The 21,823-nt window shown below is 39.0% G+C and overlaps 1 protein-coding gene across 3 annotated transcripts in view; it reads right to left on the bottom strand.

Annotated features, from left to right (window-relative positions):
- The window catches only part of SLC2A13 (solute carrier family 2 member 13), a 143,752-nt gene that overhangs the window by 6,688 nt on the left and 115,241 nt on the right, over window positions 1-21,823 (bottom strand). For all 3 annotated transcript variants that reach the window (XM_086886818.1, XM_086886819.1, XM_086886820.1), the window contains 2 exons: window positions 1,099-1,220; window positions 826-978 (listed from right to left, as the gene is read on the bottom strand). In XM_086886818.1, the coding sequence (XP_086742944.1) occupies window positions 826-978; window positions 1,099-1,220 (275 nt within the window). The remainder of the gene's footprint in view (window positions 1-825; window positions 979-1,098; window positions 1,221-21,823) is intronic.

Raw genomic sequence — 21,823 nt, 5'->3', positions numbered from 1 at the left:
ATGCCCAAATATAAAAAGCAGATGTGAAAGGAAAGAGCTTTCTTGGTTTGTCTTGACAGTGGAGGACACATTAAGACAAGTCCTCAAAATTAAATGCTCTAGCAAAAGAAATGAGTCAGGATTAAAATAATGTTTGTGACTTTTACACCTAACTTATTTAAAAGTGCTTTGTGGTGACAATTAATACTGAGAAAGAGCTTGTTCCTGCCCACAATCCATCATACATAGAGGGGCAGAGCAGGTAGCAAAGGACCAACAAACATTTACCTCGTGTCGCTACACTGATAGCTCAAAGGAATAACAAGCAGAGCTGTAAAGCTCTGCACCAGTAAGGATGTGAAGGTCATATCATCTCCCTAGCAGATTAATGTGATTTAAATGACTTATATTGGTGTGGGTGAGCAGTAACCTGACAAACACTCCACAGGTTCCCACAGATAGTACTTTATCAATAGCTGTATTTCTGCAAATACCATCTGATTCTGGCCTTGGATGTCACCATAAACTGGAAAACTGCAGATGCTGTCACCTTAAGTGGGAGTCAGCATTATTTCATTAAATCAAAAGTGGGTTTTTTCCAGCTTCTCTGTTTTAATCAACTGTGTAGGTTCTCAGTTCAGGACAAAAAGAAATGTTTCTTATGAAATCCAGACCAAAGTCTATGATCCAAGCAGGTTGTTTCAGATCTCTAGTCTTACGAAACCACAGTGGGTTGAGAACATTGCTTTGACACTTCACAGCAAAACCAGTGGAGGGACCCAGAATCTGGAGAAAATCTCTGTGCCAATGGCAGTACTGCACATATGGACATGTACTGTTACTTACCATAGTATGTCAGATATTCAGCTGCATGCAGAAATGTCAGTGACACGAGCACATTGAAAACCCAGTTGACTCCAGAAGAACATGCATTTCCTGTACTTCTAGCCCAAAGTGGATAAATTTCAGAATTGACAGTCCAGGGCATAGGACCCATCCCTAAGAATTAGGAATAAAAGGATTAATCTGAATTTAATGGCTGAACTCAAAAATAAATTTAACATGTAGCTTCACTATTTGACATTTTAAACTTATATGGGAAAACAAGTATTTTCTTACCAGGTGCAAAGAAAACCAAATACAAAATAAGGCCCAGAAGTGCTGTCCAAGAGTACGGAGTGGGACAGAAATTGTATGCCCAAAATAAATCTTCCTTTTTGAATACGGTTTCATTTGAACACCTGAAAATCAACAAAACTCCACTTTATTAAAGAATTTTCAAGGCAATAGTTGACATTGCAAAATAAACATGGCAAGTAATGTCTTAATAAAAGATGGCTAATGTACATGTAAGATAAAAACCCTTAATCCCTGTAAATTTATCAAGATCTTTGAGCAAAGTTCTACACTCAGAAACATGTTTTTTTCTTAAGCCTAGTCTTAGGAAGAGTAATCAGCAGAACATTCCTGAATTTAAACACTTGCCCTGAATTTACAGATCTTCTTCAAACAACCAGTAGTTAGTACAAAAATGGTGATACCAAAGCCATCAAGACTAATTTACAGGAATATCACACAATGCAAAACCAGCTGCAGCAGCAGGACTTGGAGCTAAAGATGCTTCACACAACGATGTAAGGTCAGAGGGAAGTTAGTCCTTACATCACTGCTGAACCAACTACATGAGGCATACTTCAGGTGTGAACAGCAATGTCTATGGAGTGTGCCAAGGTCAAATGAAGTTACAAAGAAAAGAGGTGTGTATTTCCTTCCTACACAGTGACATAGTTTAGGAGAAGGTAGTGCTTGTAATTAGCTACTGAAAGAATATATGTCTCTATTGGAAAGGCCATGTGAGAATTGTGTATTTCACGGAGTATTTCAACAATTTCCAATATTTCAAGGAATAGGTGTAAGATCAGGTATTTCCCTCTGACTGCCACCAATATATTTTAAAACAACATTTTTTAAAGGCATACTGGCAACTTTATTTTTTGTTTTAATTTTTTTAAATTAATGTTTGTTTAAAGGAAACAAGTCATAAATGTAACCAGTGAAACTCTTCAGCTGCCACCACATCAGTTGCTAGAGATGAAAAATACTATACTTTCTGGAGAGAAGACTTAAGCAGACACTACTCTTTCATATGTTAATCAAACAATGTTATTTACTTGCAAAGAAGAAATCATAGAGAGCTGAACATCTGCCTGGGTTATGATTTCCAGATCAGCTGAGCACTTATATGAAGGATGTGACCCTCTTGACAAGTAGAGAAACCAGAATGACAATGCCTGCAATGGCAATAGGAGGGCAACAGGTTGTGGGTGGTGGAGTAAGAGCCACTCTGCAATGCTTCAGAGTTGAACAGCAATGTGCTAAGCACTGATGACCAACCCACCAGCACTCCTGGGGCAGAAATCTTCCCTATCTCATCATTGATGAAAGGACAACATTTAAAGCAAGATATCATGGTGAAGTCCCAGACCCAATTTCACGACAGCTGGAAATCCAAAGCTCCAAAATATTTAAAAGAGAGACATTAACCCTACAAGTACTGGAAAAATGCATGTCTGAACCTTGGTAAAACCCTAATGGCAGTAACCTGTAAGATGTGCCGTTTCAGTTTGCACTTGAGCAGCACCCGAACAAGTGGAGAAATGGTGAGCCCTTAATTTGGGGTCAGCAATACAGCCAGTGCCGGTGTGTTCCTTCCCACCCTTTCACAGCTCTGCCTCACTGAGTTCCCCTGGAAAGGCCATCTCATCCAGGGCATTGATTCATTTTCACTCTTGAGGTGGAAAAGATTTAGAGAACAGATCAGCTGAACATCCCTCTCAAACACATGTCCTTTGTGCCTGGATACAGACTGGCCCACTGCAAGAACATAGGAGTGCTCGATTTCACACTGCTTTAACATCATCAATTTTGCTTCTTTTGCTATTATGCGAATTTCATTTGCAGGTGTTTGCAATGAATACAAGCTGATGAGCACTTTTAAGCATCTTGCTGAGATGAATTTCTCCATTCTGCCCAGCCAGATTGGCAGCTCTGCAGAGAGGGCTTCATGCTTTCTCTCAAACAAAACTGTAAACAAAGACATTCTTGGTTTATTATCCTGCATCCATCTCCATGAGCACAAACCAACATGCTGAATCATGCAGACACAATTGCAGCAGGTCAGTGTGTTTCCTTCCCTTGCCATCTTTTCCCAGTTGTATCCTACTTTTGACAGAGTGGAACACAAATAATACAGGCGAAAACCAGATGTCTCCAAAGCCTCCTGTGACTGAGGCCACTCATCTATTCTTCACTGTCTGCCCCTAGCAGAGAGGAAATTTTGTTGCAGAAAAGCAGATTTAGTGCAATGAAATGGGAAAAACAGCACTTGAGACTAGATTAAATAGAAACCTGGCAGTAATAAACTGTGCTTCGCTTATCCTTCAGTTGTGAACCAGCATGGTACACATAGTAAAAGCAAAGACATCTGCATTTGCTGGCATCTTGCAGTGCTGGGAATGTTAAAAAAATAACACTCCTTCAAGATTTGTTCAAACTCTATCACTGTGCTAATTCTACTACTGTAGCACTGTATTATTTTGATGAAGAACATATTTATAATTAGCATACAGTTTATTACCAGACAAAATTCGGAATTTTGTCCTGCATGAAGGGAGCATGTATGATGGAAGCAGAGGAGCAGCTACCCATTGCTTCATAAGCTGAAACACAGAAGAAAATCAAAGAATCATGGAATGGTGTGATCTGAAAGGGACCTTAAAGATCATCAAGTTCCAACCTCTGCCTTCCATGGGCAGGGACACCTTTCAGTAGACCAGGTTACTCAGAGCCCTATCTAAACTGTCCCTGAACACTTCCAGGGATGGGGCATCCACAGTTTCTCTGGGCAGCCTGTTCCACAGCTTGTTAGCATCCCTGCTGATGATTTGGATGTGGGAATTGAGTGCACCCTCAGTAATTTGCAGACAACACCAAGTTGGGTGGGAGTGTTGATCTGCTTGAGTGTGGGAAAGCTCTGCAGAGAGACCTGGACAGACTTGATCAATGGGCTGAGGAGAAAACTGCAGGAGGTTCAATAAGGCCAAATGCTGGGTCCTGCACTTGTGTCCCATGGATCCCATGGAGGCTACAGGCTGGGGCAGGAGTGGCTCAGGAGCTGTTCGACAGAACGAGACTTGGGTGTGTGTGCTGGTCGACAGTGGGCTCAATGTGAGCCAGTGTGTGTGCCCAGGTGGCCAAGAAGGCCAATGGCATCTTGGCCTGTATCAAGAATATTGTGGCCAGCAGGAGCAGGGCAGTGATCATCCCACTGTACTCAGCAGTGTACTGCACCTCGAATCCTGTGTTCAGTTCTGGGATCATCACTTTAAAGAGGACACTGAGGTGCTGGACCATGTCCAACCAAGGGCAACAAGGCTCATGAATGGTTTAGGAAATAAATCTTATGAGTAATACCTGAGGGAGCTGGGTTTGTTTAATCTTGAGGAGGGTCAGGGGGAATCTCATTGCTGTCTGCCACTACCCAAAAAGAGATTTTAGTTAGATGAGGGATGGTCTCTTCTACAGTGACTGAAGTAAGAGGACCAGAGGAAATGGTCCTAAGCTGAGACAGGGGAGATTCAGGTTAGGTATTAGAAGAAGTTTTTTTTCCCTGTTAGAGTGGTCAGGCATTGGAATTGGTTGCCAGAGAGTGTTGAAGTCACCACACCTGGAGGAGTTTAAGAGGTTGGTGCTGGGTGACATCCTTCAGTGGTTACTGTGGTAGTGCTGATGTCAGGCTCGATCTTAAAGGGCTCTTCCAACCTGGATGATTCTATGGTTCTATGAGCTTCACAAGGGCCCAGCTCTCAAGCCTGTCCAGGCTCCTCTGGATGGCATCCCTTCCCTCCAGCGTGTTGGCAGAACCACAGAGCTTGGTGTTGTCTGCAAACTTGCTGAGGGTGCACTCAATCCCACTGTCCATGTGGCCAACAAGGATCTTAAACAGCACCAGTTCCAGTACTGACCCCTGAGGAATGCCACTTGTCACTGGTGTTCACTTGGTCATTAAGGTGTTGACTACAACACTTTGAGTGACCATCCAGGCAATTCCCTGTAAATGGTACAAGTGAAATGATGCAGTAAGGTACTGGTGCAAAGCATTTGTGTGTACCAATATGCTGTGTAATAGTCACATTGGTACAACCAGTGAAGACACATCACATCATAGCCTCTGAAATCACTGCCAAACCAAAAACATGAAAATGCTATACTGAAAACTTTTACTGTGATTTTTTTTGGCTATGAGTTTTCTACAGGCTACTTAAGATGCACATCAGTTCTAATTAGTGAAATCACCTACCAACAATTGATGCAAGAAATTCAACTGACTGGAAATAAATGAGAAGATTGGTAGATTTTCAAATGACAAGCACTATATAGCCAGTTTCAAAATCACAGAATCCATCATCTATCAGATATGGTCTGAAGCTCGAAAAGACTAAAGCTTTGCTCTCCATCTCCCTAAATTACCTTCATATGGCACATAAAAGAAATTAAGAAAAGAGCCAGCATGGGGAGTTTAGAATATTATTGCAAATAAGAGGAAGGCCAGCAGGAAAAAACAGGATAAAACCATTCCTTGATAATGTAAATTTTCCTAACACTCGAGCCATTATGGCTTTACAATAATTCTGAAGCACAACGCTGAAAACCCGTGTGAGAAATTTCTGAGCAAGACATCGCACAGGCACAAGACAGAGACCAGCTTGATTTTCTTCTCAAATATCCATTAATTTTTGCTTTGCTGTACAGTGAGGAATGTCTAGCCCTAAAGACACAGCTTTTGCGTGAATTGTTTCATTGTGAACAGTTAATTTATTTTTAATATGAAAGCTGCTGACGTCTCGTCTTTTAAGCCCTTCAGAAGCATCTTAAATGGATTTAGATCAAAAATCTTAAAAGGTCAAAATTCAAATCAAGTCAGGCAAAGGAAATTACTTCTGAAGAAAAACACTAATGTGATCATCCATCTCTGAAAAATGCTTGTTAGAACAAGAATATTCCAAAATTACACATTCTGCTCTGAGATAAACTTTAACATCAGGTGCTGATAGCACAGAAAGATTTTGTAATTAATTAACAGTTTCACTAATCCACCATTTCTTTGTTCTAACTCAAGAAAAACTACAGAAGGACTGCTCTTATGCCAGCCTTTTGTGCCTGGATTATCAGGATATTGACAATCTACAATTTGCCAATTTAAGTCTTGAGTGTAACACAGATATATTTGATTTATTAAAAATCTCCTTCAAGGACATTTTTAAAGTCTCCCGTGTAGAGTGCTGACTTTTATATCACGGCAATCCACTGAAGAATATTAATTTATGCCAAATTTATTAACTCATGTTTTCATCTGAAATCTGTAATGGAAATGACAGAGGACAAAAGAGACATAATTTAGAGTAGCTGCTGTTTCGATGGAGGAAGGTTTTTATGGATGATGCTTGGGAACAACTAAGATTATTTATCCACATGCAATTACTCGTCTTGTAGAAGAATCTGAATCTCAACATCTGGATTAGTTGTCATAAGTTCAAGCCCTTCTTCTTCTTCTGCTAAAGATATTTAGTTGTCTGAACAAGCCCCCAGCTACCTTAGAGGGCAAAATTTAGCCAAGTACCAGATGAACTGTATAATAACTTAGTGGTAGTCAGACATGTAACTAAGGAGAACTTTGGAAACCGCCTCTACCCTGTCCATCAAGTGGCCTCTCAAATCCACCCATGTACATCCAAAATAGTTACATTAGCACAACCCATAAGAAACAGTTAAACCATGAGGTATAGTTTCACTATAAATCAGCATATTCTGTTTCAAAGAAAAACCCTTTCTCCTGTTTTATACACGAGGTAAGATGCTGTCTAAAGCATCAAGTGAATTGCAACTCAGCCTGAAGGCAAACAGATTACTTTAAACCTGACTAATGTCTGAATCAAGAATTTCTAGGCGTTCTCAAAGTTCCCTAGCTACTGTTGTCCACACCTCAGAAGCTCCATACATCTCTGGAGAAGTCTGCATTTATCGCTTTAACTTTGTAGTTTACAGAGAGAAATAATTCATCCATTAAACCAGATGTTACCTAAAAATATGCAGATGAAGCTTCTTACACCACATGACAGCAAATGAAAAACCAAAAAAACCCCAAAACAACCCCAAACCAAAACAAAAAAAACACCAAATCCCCAGACAACCAGAAAAGGACAAACAAATGCAGCACTGAAAAACTATTGCCACAAATCTTCATGGGATTCAGCTACACATTGCTTAACCTTCATTGCATAAAATACAGAGTTTGGGGACACTTATTGAAGCCTTTTGCTGTAACTGGAAAAGACCTTTAAAAATACTAGCATATGTTTCAAAAACCTGGAAAAATAGTTTAGTTCACAGCAAAGAAAGCAAACTGCAGCTCAGCAAATGACTGGTGCATCTGCAAGTAATGGAAAAAGTCTTTATCATACTGACCACCCCCCACTATAGGATCTATCCATTGTAACTGCAGACCTGATGATCTGAGCCTTTTCTGATCTAAATGATTCCATGATTCTCAGTCATGTCAAAACACACACCTGCAAGAGACTTAGCACACTCTTCTGATTTACCTCTGTCCTGGCTACCTGATCACAGATGAACATAATTTTTTAATATTATTATTTAGTTATTTACCTAAGAATCTTTAGGTTTAAATTCAAACACTTTCACAAGCTGAAAAACTTCAGTTTTACAACTACATCTGAATCTGCCCGATAAACAGATTGCTGGAGCTGTTATTAAGTCTGATTAGACTGAGCAACAGCCTGGAAACAGGAGCAATTTTCCTCCATGGCAAATAGTTGCCCAAAATTAATCACATCAAAGGGTTTCTTAACTGTTTGCTGATCTGGACATTTCAGTACTTTTGTAATCACCTATTAGTGGTTTCTGAAGTGTGGACAACACAGTTGCTGTGTCTGCTGCTAAAGGAAGGAACCAACCTGTCTGACAGTGCCAGTTGGACACTCCTGAGCCGTGGGGCTGAGCAAGCACCTTTGGTAGGATGAGATAACTCTAATCTCCCAGTGAAAGATCTTCAGTTTGGGATTTCCCTCAGACTTCTTTAATCCTATCCCGGCACCTTGCAAGTCCTCATGGCTACCTCCAAGCTGTCAGCTACAATTCCCCACTCTGCTGTCACGCCCTGTGGGTTTCAAGCTTCATTCTTCATCACATCAACCAGGAGGGGAGAGAGACAAATCTCTGCTACTGCCAGAACTCTGTCCAACAGCCTTCTCCACCATCTTTTGTGCACTCCTTACCTTGAGAAATGGACTCAAACCAGGAAAATGCAGAATAATGTTTACCCAGTGTTAAAGCCCAACCATTTCAGACTTCACAGCAGCTGACAGTGCACTCAAAACCAGAAATAAATATACACTGGGTTTTTGTTGTAGGAGACACAATTTTCTTGATCACACTACAGGGATTGGCTTATTTTTCTTTCCAAGCTTTCTCCTACTTTTCCAAAGTATCAGATGGTCACAAAAAGTGTCAGGAAACATCTGATGTCTCTGTGCTCTACAGTGGCCTATCTTAATCCTGATTCTGAATGGACACACTTAGTTTACCCCAGTATAAATTAGAATTAACTAGTAATAATTAAATTGTATTATTTCATAATCATAAATAATTCAAATATTATATTAATAGTCCAGGAACTTGTGAGGTCATACAACTATGAAACATAATCAACTGTTCACTTAACAAATACCTAACAGTCATAAGTACAGAATTTTAATGGGCAGAATTCAAATTAAAAGCTGATCAAAATGCAAAAACTTAATTAGTTTTGAGCATAAGCATCTTAGCTGAATGTCACTGTCCTTCATGCATTCCTGCCTGTGATCATTTCAACTACTTCAATCACTAGGTAATAGGTCACAGTTTCAAAATACAGTATTTTGTATTTCTTTTCAACGTTGGACACTTTCAGGTACAAAATCAGCTGTTCAGCTGAGAGAAAACAGAAGAAGGAATGTGGCTTTCATTTTTTGGTGAAATGCTTCAAAACTGCTCCAATTTTCAACAAAGACATGAAACAGATGACAAAACAAAGGAACAGAAAGATCATAAATATTTTGCCTTGATTTTGCAAAAAAGATCTTTTTGCACTCTTTTCTCGAAAAGGATCTAAAAGCATATTTATGTATATTTAAACAAAATTAGCATCTAATAAAATTATTTTGATAAAATCCTCAAATACCTAAATATATTAATGCACAAACTGAGTGCATGGAGGCTCCATCTACACCATTTATACCCAAGTCTAAGAGCACACTCAACAAACAGCTGGCAGAAAACAACTTGGTTAACACCAGCTAAAGGCCTGACAGGTTGAAATTGTAGCTACAAGAATTAGGTATTCTCCAGTTAAGAATGCATGAAAAAAGTGGGTTTATTATGTACAACCAGAAGACTACTTTGAGGTTTGTAACTGAAAAACTGAGTGATATCAACAGCAGTGAGTGATAGTTACAAGATGGAGAAAAAATAACTGTGTATACAACAAATAAACAAGAGCAAAATCTGGTAATTATTTCTTGAGAGATTTTTCATAAAGATACCTCTTTTTTTTGCAATATAGTGATTTTTTTTAAAGTATATATTCTGAGGATTTGTAAATTCAAGTATGACTCAGTAGCTTGATATGCTGATATTTAGTGGCAGAAAATATTTCTCAAAAACATCAGAGAAAGGTTCACTGGAATTTGACATCTACAAGGTTGAAGTTACAGCAAGGTAATGCTTAAGGAGAAGCAAAGCCCACAGCTGTATTTTCATGAGAAGACAAAAGAATATATTTTTGCAACTTGAAACAAAATTCTGTGTATTTACACGCTAAAAAAGTCTGTGAAAAAGTAACAATGAAAGAGTGAATCATTTCAGGTTCAGAAGGCAACAGAAGACTCAGAAGGCAACAGCAAGCAATGTAAGATTTCTGCCCTTTTCCCCCTGTCAAGGACACATTCCAAGGGTTTGCAGAAAACTTACATCTGTGTACTTTAGAGATTGAGACCTTCACTAACTTTCCCTGCTTTTTCATATGTAGAATACACTGATTCAAAAAATTTAAAATAACCACAGAGTGTTTCAGAATCACTAAACTGTCTGAAAATTCTTACTGAAATATTCTTAGTATGCATATAAATATTAGGTTTGTCCTCTCAGTCTATCCTGTTGCTAAGGTTTGTGACTCTACAAGCAATTGTGCCCAGTGGTCCACTGAGATTCCATCTCTCATCACAAAACTTTTATTTGTTCATGGCTTTGAACAACTTTACTAACCCTAAATCTTTTATTCTCTTTCAAGACAAGTTCTACTATTTATTGTAGCTTCCAAACTAATGATGTGCTTGAGAACCCCAATGACTTTATAAAAGGTGGGCTCCAGCAGAGTGCCCTCAGTAAGCCATGAAGCTTCCCACCCTCCAATGCTGTTTTTAAAAAGTCTCAGCCAATCCTCAAAGTAAGAAAGATGCAGTAAGAGATCAAGAAACAGGTCCGCTCAGTCCTAATTCTCATACTGGAAGACTTTAGTTAAATGCTACAGTTCTCACTATTTCTTTCTTTCTGGTATTATCAACTATTGAAGAACTTCCTGGAAGAGCAGATCAGCAAAGAATGTTTAGAAATTTGAGTAAGTATGATGGAACTGATACTACTTAAAATTTTGAAGCCTTTGCCATGATCAATAGGTATTTTAGTATGACAGAAATATAAAAAAATAAGAGAAAGCCACTGCATTCTAGCAAATGGAGTAGAATAAACTCCATGATGTGCTAGAAGGAAAGACACACAGTTTTGGTGCTACAACACTTTCATACTCATGTATTCATGTACAGGTACAGGTCTGGACGGAGATGTGATGTGTGTGATGAGGCCGTGGCTCAGTGATGTGACTTGGACACAGAGGGACCAGTGGGACATGAGAATTCCTGCTCCCACCACCTTGGTGGCTGCCAGAAAAGCTCCATTTAATCGTGTTCACTGCAATCAAGCACAAAGAAGCATCTCATGCCACAGTAAGGGCACAGGCACATGGCAAACCCTTGCAAGAAATAGCATATGGGAATATTTAACTGCTTGTGAAATAGATGCAATTTCACAAATTTAAAGTATAAGCACAAAGCTGTCTCTGCATGACAAGCAGCAAAAAGGTATCACAGAGACATTCTGGAAACAGAATGAACTATTGTTTCCCTCCAGGCAGCCATCATGGCTGAGAAAGGCTTGTGGACTCCCTGTGACCCCGGAATGTGCTTTGAAGATTGTTTAGTGGCTTTTCTGTGGTTATACAGAAATAGCTCACTTTTGGAACAATCAGTTTCAGCAGTGACCACGCACATCCAGTCTGGGTTCATCCAGTCATTGCCAGCTTTCCCTGCTTCTCTGAAAGGAGGGAGTGCTCATTAATGATTTGGCCATTTCTTCTGAAAGACAAACCTTCAGGGAATTTCAGAGATGAGCACCAACTGGAAAGTGTCTTCAGTCACCTTGGGGGATGCTGGATCTGACTTGTGCTGCTTGAGGTTTTCTAGCAAAAACCAGACAGATTTAGCCACTGTATTCCTGCCAACCAGCAGGCAGGCTTCATTCTGTTGGAGTTCTTTCAGGACAAAAATGCTTATAGATGTAGGAGATTCAAGCATTTTTTGTTAAAGACAGACTGGCATTGAACACCCATGATAGACTAGCTCAGTGAGAATTTCACTTGTGTGCAGACCCCTTGCTCTATCTCAGTGCTCCTCATCTTTCCCTGAACTGGGGCTGTACTACTGCTCCTGGTGTTTTTGGTGGAAGTTCTGGGTCATTTCTACTCTGACATGTTTGAGAGCTTATGGATGGAGCACCAGACTGCAATCAAACTACTGACAGAACTGGGGCAATAGAATAGGAGAACTTCTAGCTTGTCTTGACAGATTTAAAAGCATTGAGTCTCAAAATTACTGAAACAAACTGGTCTAAAGGTTATGATGTCAAATGCAGCACTTTGGAATTTCCTGCAGGTTTACTGTAAAATGAATATCCACCTGATGTTTAATCTCATTTGTTTTTAAAAATTTACATTCCATTTTCTTAGTAATTATAAAGTTCTTTTGGTTATAACAAAAATATCAACCAGGTACCTAATCACTGCAAAAATACCAGTTTTCCCAGAAGATGCCTCTTTTGTATACTATATAAAGACAGATTGCTCCAATGAATGCTGGTAGGAAGGGACGAGTGTAGGGCTCAATAATTATATCAATATTTTAATATTAACTGAAGAAATATGAACAGAACAGCTTTAAGAACTGCTGGCATGGCATAAGAAAGTCTGTTCTCTTAAACACAGGCAAAGACCAGCTGCAAAGGAACAAAAATGAACCTTTTCTACTCCATTAGTCAAGGAACTACAAGACAGCTCAAGGTCACAATTTTAGACATCTGAAGTTGATTTAAACAAATTCCATCCAGACCTCCTAGTCTTACTTAAACTTGCAAGTAATCTTTATTGATGCTTTTGCTGTCCATGTGCCAGTGGTAGTGTCAAAGGAATGTCACCATGTCAAAAGCATCCCTTGAGTTACAATTGTCAAAAGCATTTCCAAGACTGTGGTAATTAAAGACCAAAGAAATCAAGGTGGTTGTTGGAACTAAGTATCAAGGTAACTCAGCACAAATATTCACTGGAAGTTCACCCTCCAAATGACATAGGTACTATATTACCACAGGTTTTTATCTGAATGCTTCCAAACACTTTAGAAAACAATAAAGAGGAAAAAAAAGTATTGCTTTTAACTACCCCAAGGTTTTAGACATACAGAGGTACCGTAAAAACTGTACTTTCATGTTGAAACCTGGTATATGAAATTAGCAAGGAATGACAAGCTTTTATAGTTCAATTGAGAAAAACAAAGCAAATCCCACCCAAACCCCAAACTCAAAGCACAGATGGGATGTGGTGACACAGTTCCAACACAAGCTGGGTCTGCTCTGTGGCTGCAGGCACACTGCTGAGGCTTCACAGAAAGTTTATTGCTTATTTCAGGCAGCAGACCCTGTGCCTCCCAGCCAAATCAACACTGTGCAGAAACAATTTTCCATAGTGCTGTTCATGCCTTAAAACCACATTATTTAAGAAGGTACTGAAGAGAGAATAAAGTATCAATCTCTGGGAAATTTTTACTGAAACAAAGGGAAAGGGAAGGGTGAACATTCTAAATTTGCTTTTCTTGTTGAATCTGAGACAAAAAAACCACATAAGGACAAGGAGTTTACAACAGAGATCAATATTACATGCAATAGCATGCCTTTTTAGCACTTTCCTGCTCTATTTAATTTCTAGTTATTGACATACATATAAAGTTTATATTTCAGTAGTTCTAACAAAAACATTTTGACTGCCATAACCTTCCATCTAAGTACTGAACTGTGACATTTGTTTACTGTAGCAGCAATTTAGACACAAATACTACATTTTAACTACTGCCATTTTAACTGTTTGCCATCACAATTGAAATCTAACCAGACAATACTTGAGATCTTGCATTCGTTGATTTAAATAGATGATGGAACAGTGTTTTTTAAACAGAAGTTTTCCCTGATTCCAGTAGGTGGCAATAGCTCTGCCCTAAAAAGCTTAGAGAAACCTGTTTCAGAAGGGGAAGCAACTACATCCCCACCCATCCCTGCTGTACTGGGGAGGCTCTGAATTAAATCACCCAACAGAGTTCTCCAAAGAAGATTCCTCTGCTATCAGCCCTAAAATTCACTGCAAATCATTAATGTTGTAACTGAAAATGGAGCCCTAATGCTCTAAGAACACTTAAAACAAGATAGTTATTTCATGCCTGATTTGTGAGAGCGAGCACTTAACATAGAGTGTTGCTCTGCTTTGATTTGTGCACCCAGGTGCAATACCCATTTCTAATCTAATGAATTTTGTAAAATACGTAAATGGTAAGTGGTTACATTATCTCTAGTTTATGAAATTTATGAACTTTGGGTACCAATGTCTTCATTGTTACATGCAACTCAATAGTATGGGATGTGAAAGTTGAAGAACACAGCAGAAATCAAAGTAATATCTATCTTTCATGGCCTCTGACATCTAAAAGAGTTTTACATAAATAAGTGCTTTTTAACAATAGTTATTTTTCCAAGAAAATATGCTAAACAGAAACACACCCCATCTGAATCACAGGTCTGAAGAATTCAGTAATCATGCAGAACCTCAAACTCATCCCTTACTATTGTCTATGCAAAGCTAATGTGACAGCTGTGGGAAGCTACAGGACAAAAGGGAGTCTGCACATCCTGCAAGGAGGAAGAAATGCCCCGAGTGCTGCTGTTGAAAAGTATGACCTGTCACCTCACAGACTGCCCACTTCCTAGCCTGTACTAACCAATGAGCCAAGTTAAAGGAAAAAAATCAAAGGAATCAATAATTCCAGCTCATCTTGTGCCAGTGAGAGATTGATGTTACTGCCTCCCTTCTCAAGGAAATGAACCACAGGTGCAAACACAGACAGCAATTTCTGTGGCTTAAACTTATCAAAAATAGAGTTATTCAACAGTCCTACTGCAGAAATGTGTTGATTTATTTTCCCTCAAAAGTAAAAAAAATATTCTAAAGACTTCATTTTTTTAAGAAGGGAAGACACAAAAATTTTACTGTATCCAATGCTGTGATTATTGATGAATTATCTATTATGCAATAAAGATATATAAGAAGTGGATTAGGGATAAACGTAAAAGCTGCTGTACAGAGGTCTGTGTTTGGTCCTATTGAATGGTCTTTATCAGTAAAAATCCACTACCACATGGGTCTTTCCAAAATATTTTCCACCCTCCAAACAGAGAAAACTTAATTTTAGTAAATCCATTTCACAGTGTAAAAGCCTAAAGGAATCTGCTGAGACAGTCTTCCTAAATTATTTTTATTTAAATTCAAACTTCAGAGTCAATAACCAAATAAATGTGAAAAACAACTATTGGAAATTTTCCCCTCATGAAAGAAATCCACATGCTCCCCAGTATGAGGTAGTTCCCTTTCCTGGGCTCCAGGGCAGAAGGGGCAATCCCCATCTCTCTCCCAGCAGCAGCTCCCTCCACGCTCACACTCTGCTGTGCCTCTCTCGGATGCCCTCGGATGAGCAGAGCAGGGCTGTGCTCTGGCCCCAGGAGTGAGGCACTGACATCTCTCAATCTGCCTGTAAGAAGATGAGCAGCTGGAAAAGCTAATTAGCAGCAGGCTCCTATGGGCAATAAAAGACTCTCTAACGTGCACTTCACAAGGGAGAGAGAAAAGCTGCAGGAATTATCCTCATACTCCAAGCACACTGATGAGAGACTGACAATTCTCTCATACACATTGGCATTTTTTTTCTCCTTCTCTTTACTATCTCTTTTGTCAGCTAGGAGCAAACATGCTTTTTCAACAGGGATCATGAGTATTTTCCTTTCAGTTCCCTTCAGCTGACCAGAGAATGACTGAAAACAGCTGAAAGCTTGCTTCTTCAGCAGATGTATATTTAAAGTTTGAACACCATACCATCTTCCTCTTTGAAGCACTTTTAAAATGAAGAGCACTGACCCAAACATTTTTCCATTTAAATAATACAGTTTTTTCCAAACACCAGCATTTGATAGAAAATGTTTTAGCTCAAGGGCCACTTTTGGTTTTATATTCCAATTATCTCAATGCTACAAGCATCTGAAGTAGTTGTACCAAATAACCCAAACAGCAGCTGGCATTCCCTACCAGAATACCTTTTAACTAGCAACCTGGAGTAAAATCCAGAAGCATGTTTAGCAGCAAAGTGCAATAAAAAAGAATAGGTAGAGAACAAATGTACAGATGATGTTTCAAACCAACGAGTCCTGCTTTAAAATCCTATTTTGTGCTGAGTGTCTCCAACAAATAAAATCTGTCTTCAGCATAAAAACTAAACATTTCCCAATCAGAAGCCCCTCACTTCATAACAAGGCTTTTCAAACATCCAGAATTTGCCAATGGTTGAGTAGAAATATTGTGTTAGAGCTATTAATAGTAATTCCTAAATAATTATCTGAAAGGAATGTAAATAGTTTCAGTTTAGATTACCATCTTGCTCTGCTCACCATTTTAGACCTAAAATGCAGCTATAATATACAAAGCACCTTATTTGTACAGGCATTAAATTAAAATATAATAATAATAATATAACAATAACTAAAAATGTCTTCCCTCTTTAGCAAGTTAAACAGTTTAAAAAAAGTACAAAACTATCTTCTATTAAAGTTACAATAAAATTCCACCCTCAATTATTTAATTACACCTGATATTTCAGTACATATCTAGATTTCACCATCTTTCTATATGTTTAAAAGGAGCTTAATATGGTTCTCAGCTCCACCATGAAATAACTTCCTTGTAAGATAATTTCAAATTGTGATGCCTTAAGCAGGAAGCGTGGCTTGAAGGATCTGAACATTAAAACCCCATTTATTTTACTACCTACTCCTTCATCACAAATAAGACAGGCTCATCAAGGATTAAGGACACAGTATTCTATATTACTTTATCCTTCTATTCTTCCTCTTTGCTCTGCATTTCTGCAGTTAGCAGAAATGGCTTTAAAATATGAATACAAGATTTCTTAAGTTCTTCTTCTACATCCCTTTAACAAATCACACTGGTATATGCAACTATTAGACTGTGATTACATGTTTGATAACCTCCTCCCAGGAAAGACCTCGTGCCTTAGAGTTTTGGCTGACAAAGACTGTAATCAGTGTCAGATCTCCTTTTAATTTCTATTTTCACACACCTCGCTAATATATATTAGGTATTATTGTGCTGAAGTACATACTCCTAACAGGACAAATAGGATTGCTCCCTGCCACCCAGCTGCTCCAGGTTTTCATACTTACTAGCACTGGGAAAGATAATCAGAACATAATTCTGCATATATCTTGATTTTCTTTTCTAAACAATATTGAGGCAGAGAGGGGGAATTTTATGTTCCGGTTCCTACTGAAGTTATGGATATTTAAATTTAGCCAACATTTACCATATTGTCCATCAAGACATTTCTCCAAGACTACTGGTTATAAACACAGCTCTTGTGAGTGCTGCCAACATACATGCAGATATGAGTATTTTCTTGATCCTGCTACTTTACTGAATCGTTTACTCCTTCTATTATTTTTTTTTTACATGGTCAATATGAGAATAATCCTACATATAATCTTCACCTATTGATCTGATGACTTGGTAAGAGAAATACCAGTTTCTCTTCTAATTACTGATGTGTTAAGCATGAATTTTCAATGCAGACCCTTGTAGAAAGGTTTCAAATAATCATTTCAGCAATAAAACCTTCTACCAATATTTTCTGCATGACAAAACAAGCCACGTCTACCCATGGACAGCAGTGTTCTTAATTCCTGAAAGATTGCTCTGGGGCTAATCTTTCTGTGGTAATAGGAAAGGTCTGTAATGCTGTTTCCCATGATGTACTGAAAACAGATTCTAAGTCTTCAAATGTGTAAATACACACATACATTCTTTTTGCATTAGTAAAACAGTCACAGAAACTTGTACAATTGTATCTCTCATGATGCAAAACAAGTGCAATGAACTTACATATCTGTCTTTATCTACAAGGGGGAAAAGTAACATGTTATTTTTATAAAAATCTAATGTTCTTTAAAAAAAAGGCATTGTAATAATTTTAAGAGTCTCATCAGCTATGCATTAGACAACAGGCAGCCCTGCATGAATGCAAAGCTGACCAGAATACTCTTGAGGCTGTGACAGACACTGGCATGTCCCCTGTTGGACATAAACCAATCTGTTGTCTCAGAATCCAGCTAATGAGCTCCCATGAATTTATTTTTTCTAACCAGTGGAATCTAGTTAGCATCCAGGCTTGAATGCCAAGGTCATCAGGCACATTCCTGAAGCTGGAAAAGAGGGTTTGACTGCCTGCCTGACCCACTTCCTCTCACTGCACAGGCACTTTTCCCCCAAAGAGGTTTCCAAGACACATTTAAACCCCTCAGCGAACAAGCAGATAGCAACAAGAGCAACAGGCACACAGCAAAACACAACAACATTACTGAGCGTCTGTAAACATGCCATTAATTTTAAATGGAAGGAATATGCTTAGGAGAGCAGTGGCTAGAGGAAAATAGAGCTTCCCAAAGACAGAGATCTTCTGCATTCTCGTCTTTGCACTGACTGCCCTTAAAGAGAGGGGAGAGCTTTTACATTGAGAAAAGTAGGATTCTCCATGAAACATTAAACTCCCCTGGCAGGGAGATGTTCCTCTAACAAAGTTAATAAAAATGGCTGAAAAGAGCAAATCACTCAGCTCCTCTCTCTTTATAGATTTCTGCTCCAAATCGTTCTCCTTCGGGGACTGTGGAAACTTGCCAGCTAATTGTGTGGACAGGATGGCTTCTAGGCTTGTTGCTGATCTGATGATGATGTTATTATTTCTTCATAATTGTTTACTGTGTAAAATCAACATTATTCTCTCCAGAGGAAGATTGCTCAGAGTTGCTCATGAGAGTGTTTTAGCTCGGTTTTAGCCTGCTGTCGTCTTGACAACATACTCATGCCAAGGTTAATGTCACATCAAGGCACTGTAAGTACCTCCTTCCCTTGCAGTTATTCTTTCAACTGTAAGGGTAGTAATGCAATTTAAAGTTTCTTCATTCTTGGCTGACCTTTGGGAGTATTGCAATTACAAGAGAGAAATTTCTCTGAGTACTGTGGGAGTAATTGTAATTGTGGGGGAAAACCCCAGATTTTGGGTTGTGTTCAGAAAGCACAGCACTGAAAGCAATCACCTCTACATTTTGTCTGGGCTGAGAGAGGGACTCTTGCCCATGACCTCTGTTGTGTCACCTGAGCTTCATATTGGAACCTTCCCATTATATCCCCATCTGTACAAGTGAGATAATGCTTTTTATTAAGTTCATGGGGATATCATAATTCAATATTCATGAAGAACAGAACTGCAAGGCTTTCTGTGCTACTAAGTGCAAAACTTCCCTAAATCTTGGAAAAAAGAGTCCAAATGCAGAGCTGTGAGGCCACACTGAAAGAAAAATACAGCTCTTCTTCTTTTACTACAAAATAAATAATTAAAGAATATTCTTTCTTACTCTCTTGGATCCATCCTTTATGTGTCCCTGGGCAGAGCTGGAGGCGGTAAGATTTGCATGTCAACAGCTATTTTGCACACTGGTTCAGAAATACCAAAGGCAGCAAAGCACCTGCCTGTACAGATGCTCCTCTGTGTTATTCTAATACCAGTCATGCTTATGTAGCTGATGAAATAATGAAAAATACATCTCTACTGCTTGTGGTACATGCATGATCTTACAGGCACACCCACTGCACATCAGCCGTGCTGCTTAAGCTCTGACTTGGACTCGCTGAGATTTATTCTTGCGCAGTCTCTCTCTCCCCCAGGGCCCCTGCCAGCCACTGAGTTCCCAACATTCAACAGAACCCAAATGCTATATTCTTCTTGAAAAATATGTGGATGCTTTAATTGTCTCCCTGGGTTTCCATGACAACCACAGCAACATAAACAGCCTTGCTGGCAGCCACAGGAGACTGAAATCTCTGCTCTCTTCCCTCTCCTCCCCAAAACTTCTCAATGTAGAACATACCGTAACCAAAAAAATGCCATCAACAATGGAGGTGGTATCTAGTATACCTGGCTGGCACTGGAGAAATGTCTTGGAAATAAAATGTATTACAGTATTTTATGCAAACAGTCAAAGCATTGCCAGCTACATCAGTGTTATCCAAGTACCTTGGGACAAACAGTGAAAAACTAGAAATGCATAAACAGAAGTTTTCTATGTCAGCTTGTATGGCTGCAGAGAGCTTTAAAAAAATATATGACAAGACCTTCTCTGTTAGTGCTTCTGAGCACCTCTCACCTTGGTGATAGGTTACACGTCAGGAATAGATAAGCCCCTCAGTAAATGTCAGGACAGTTGGAGTTCAGATGGCTGCAGCTCCCAGCTTTCCAGCAGGAAAATCATAAACAAGATGTGATCACAGCAGCAGTAAAATGCTCTGCACGGTACTGTCAGCCTGAGTCCAGGAGACGCTGTTTCTCTAACTCCTGCATCAGCATCATGAGAGCTGCTGTTTCTCCTAATGCTCAGACATCTGAGGTCCAACAAGTCCCAGACAAACAGCTCAGATCTTTCTTCTCTTCTTAGCAAAATTAATGGCAAAATAGATTTTCCATGAGCCAACTGTAACCCTGGAGGTTTTAAGCCATTTAAACTCATTCATCTAATACTGGATGGCATGAAACCATCAGGATACACAGGAGTTACAAAAGAGGCCGCTGATAATTATGGCTATCAGCTGTCCATAGCTCACAAAATCATCTTTCAAATTATTATTCTACTTTCTGATCACTGTAATGCTGTGTATTTTTAAAGTAATTGCCCCTGTATGACTAGTTTGTGATGAAGTAACTTTGTGTAAGAAAGGCCTGCAATTTCCTTCACCAGTGCTGTTGGCTTGTCTCGGGCACTTGTTCTCCCTGTGCTGCCAGGGAGATAAAGATGCCTCTGGCTGCTCTGAGACACAGCTGGGGATGTAACTACGCTGTTTTCCCTGCAGCGATCTTCCCTCGGCAAGGAAATCCTCTGCCTTTATGGGACTGATTTTGCTGTAAAGCAGACTCAGGATTTGAGCAAACAGAGCTGGGGGATGGTATGTGAATGTGAGCCTTTGGAAACAAAAATCTATGGGGATTCCCCTGGGCCAGTAAGCAGAAATACATGTATCTGTGAGGAGGAGGAGCAGAAGGAAAAGGAGAAGACAAAATGCTTCCCTCTTCCACAGGGCTTGGAAGGCACAGAAGGCACCTGACATTTCACGGCTTGAAGGATCAGCTTTTTGAAAACTGCCTGATTACACAGACCAGGTGGAAGCAAGACAGAAGTTAATGAAATAAACACTAGAAGAGTTGATGAATATTCAGAAAAATAAATGTGGATATTTTATTTGTTTTCCAGCTTAAGGGAGGACTTTCACAACAGTGGCTACCAATGTAACATATAATAAATTGTTTCATTTCCTCCTGAAGGATTTTAAGCAGGGTCTTCATACCAGGAATTCTTGTTCATGGAAAGACTGCATTTTGCAATATGATAAGGAAATATTTTTTCTTCCCTATCTAATTTACTCCAACAGGCTATACAGCAAAGAATGTATGTGAGACTGAATCATAAATATGAAAAAAATTCTTATGCCTGCATTTATCACGCTAAACAATACCACTGGCTAATGAAATAAAGTTTAATTTTATCTATCAACTATTCCTAACAAGTTTTTCTTTGCACATACATCTTTCTGCATTCTAGTGTGAGTCTGCTAATTACAGATAAATTACTTAAAACTACAGCATATAGGAAATGGATGTTGACTTGGAATATAAAGAGACATCTGTAACCTTACAAATATGAGAGTCCACATGCTGCAGATCACATCAGGGTATCAGACAACATGCAAGGTATTTTCCATAGTGTGACATTGAAGTTAGTCACAGAACAAGCAGGTCAGATGAGATTTTATAGTTTTCACAGTTATTTATTAACTGTAATGGCCCCAAAATGATCACAGTGCTTTAAAATTAGGATTACAAAAAATATAAGCTTCTCTTTTCTGCACCTGGAAATAATTACTAGGCCTAATGGTACTGAAATCAAAATGAGGGCAATTTTAGAGTAATTTTAA

Source organism: Cyanistes caeruleus, chromosome 4 (assembly GCF_971803275.1).
Source record: "Cyanistes caeruleus chromosome 4, bCyaCae1.hap1.1, whole genome shotgun sequence".
NCBI lineage: Eukaryota > Metazoa > Chordata > Aves > Passeriformes > Paridae > Cyanistes > Cyanistes caeruleus.
Note: the sequence above shows the minus strand (reverse complement) of the source record. Positions and strands in the feature narration are given on the sequence as shown.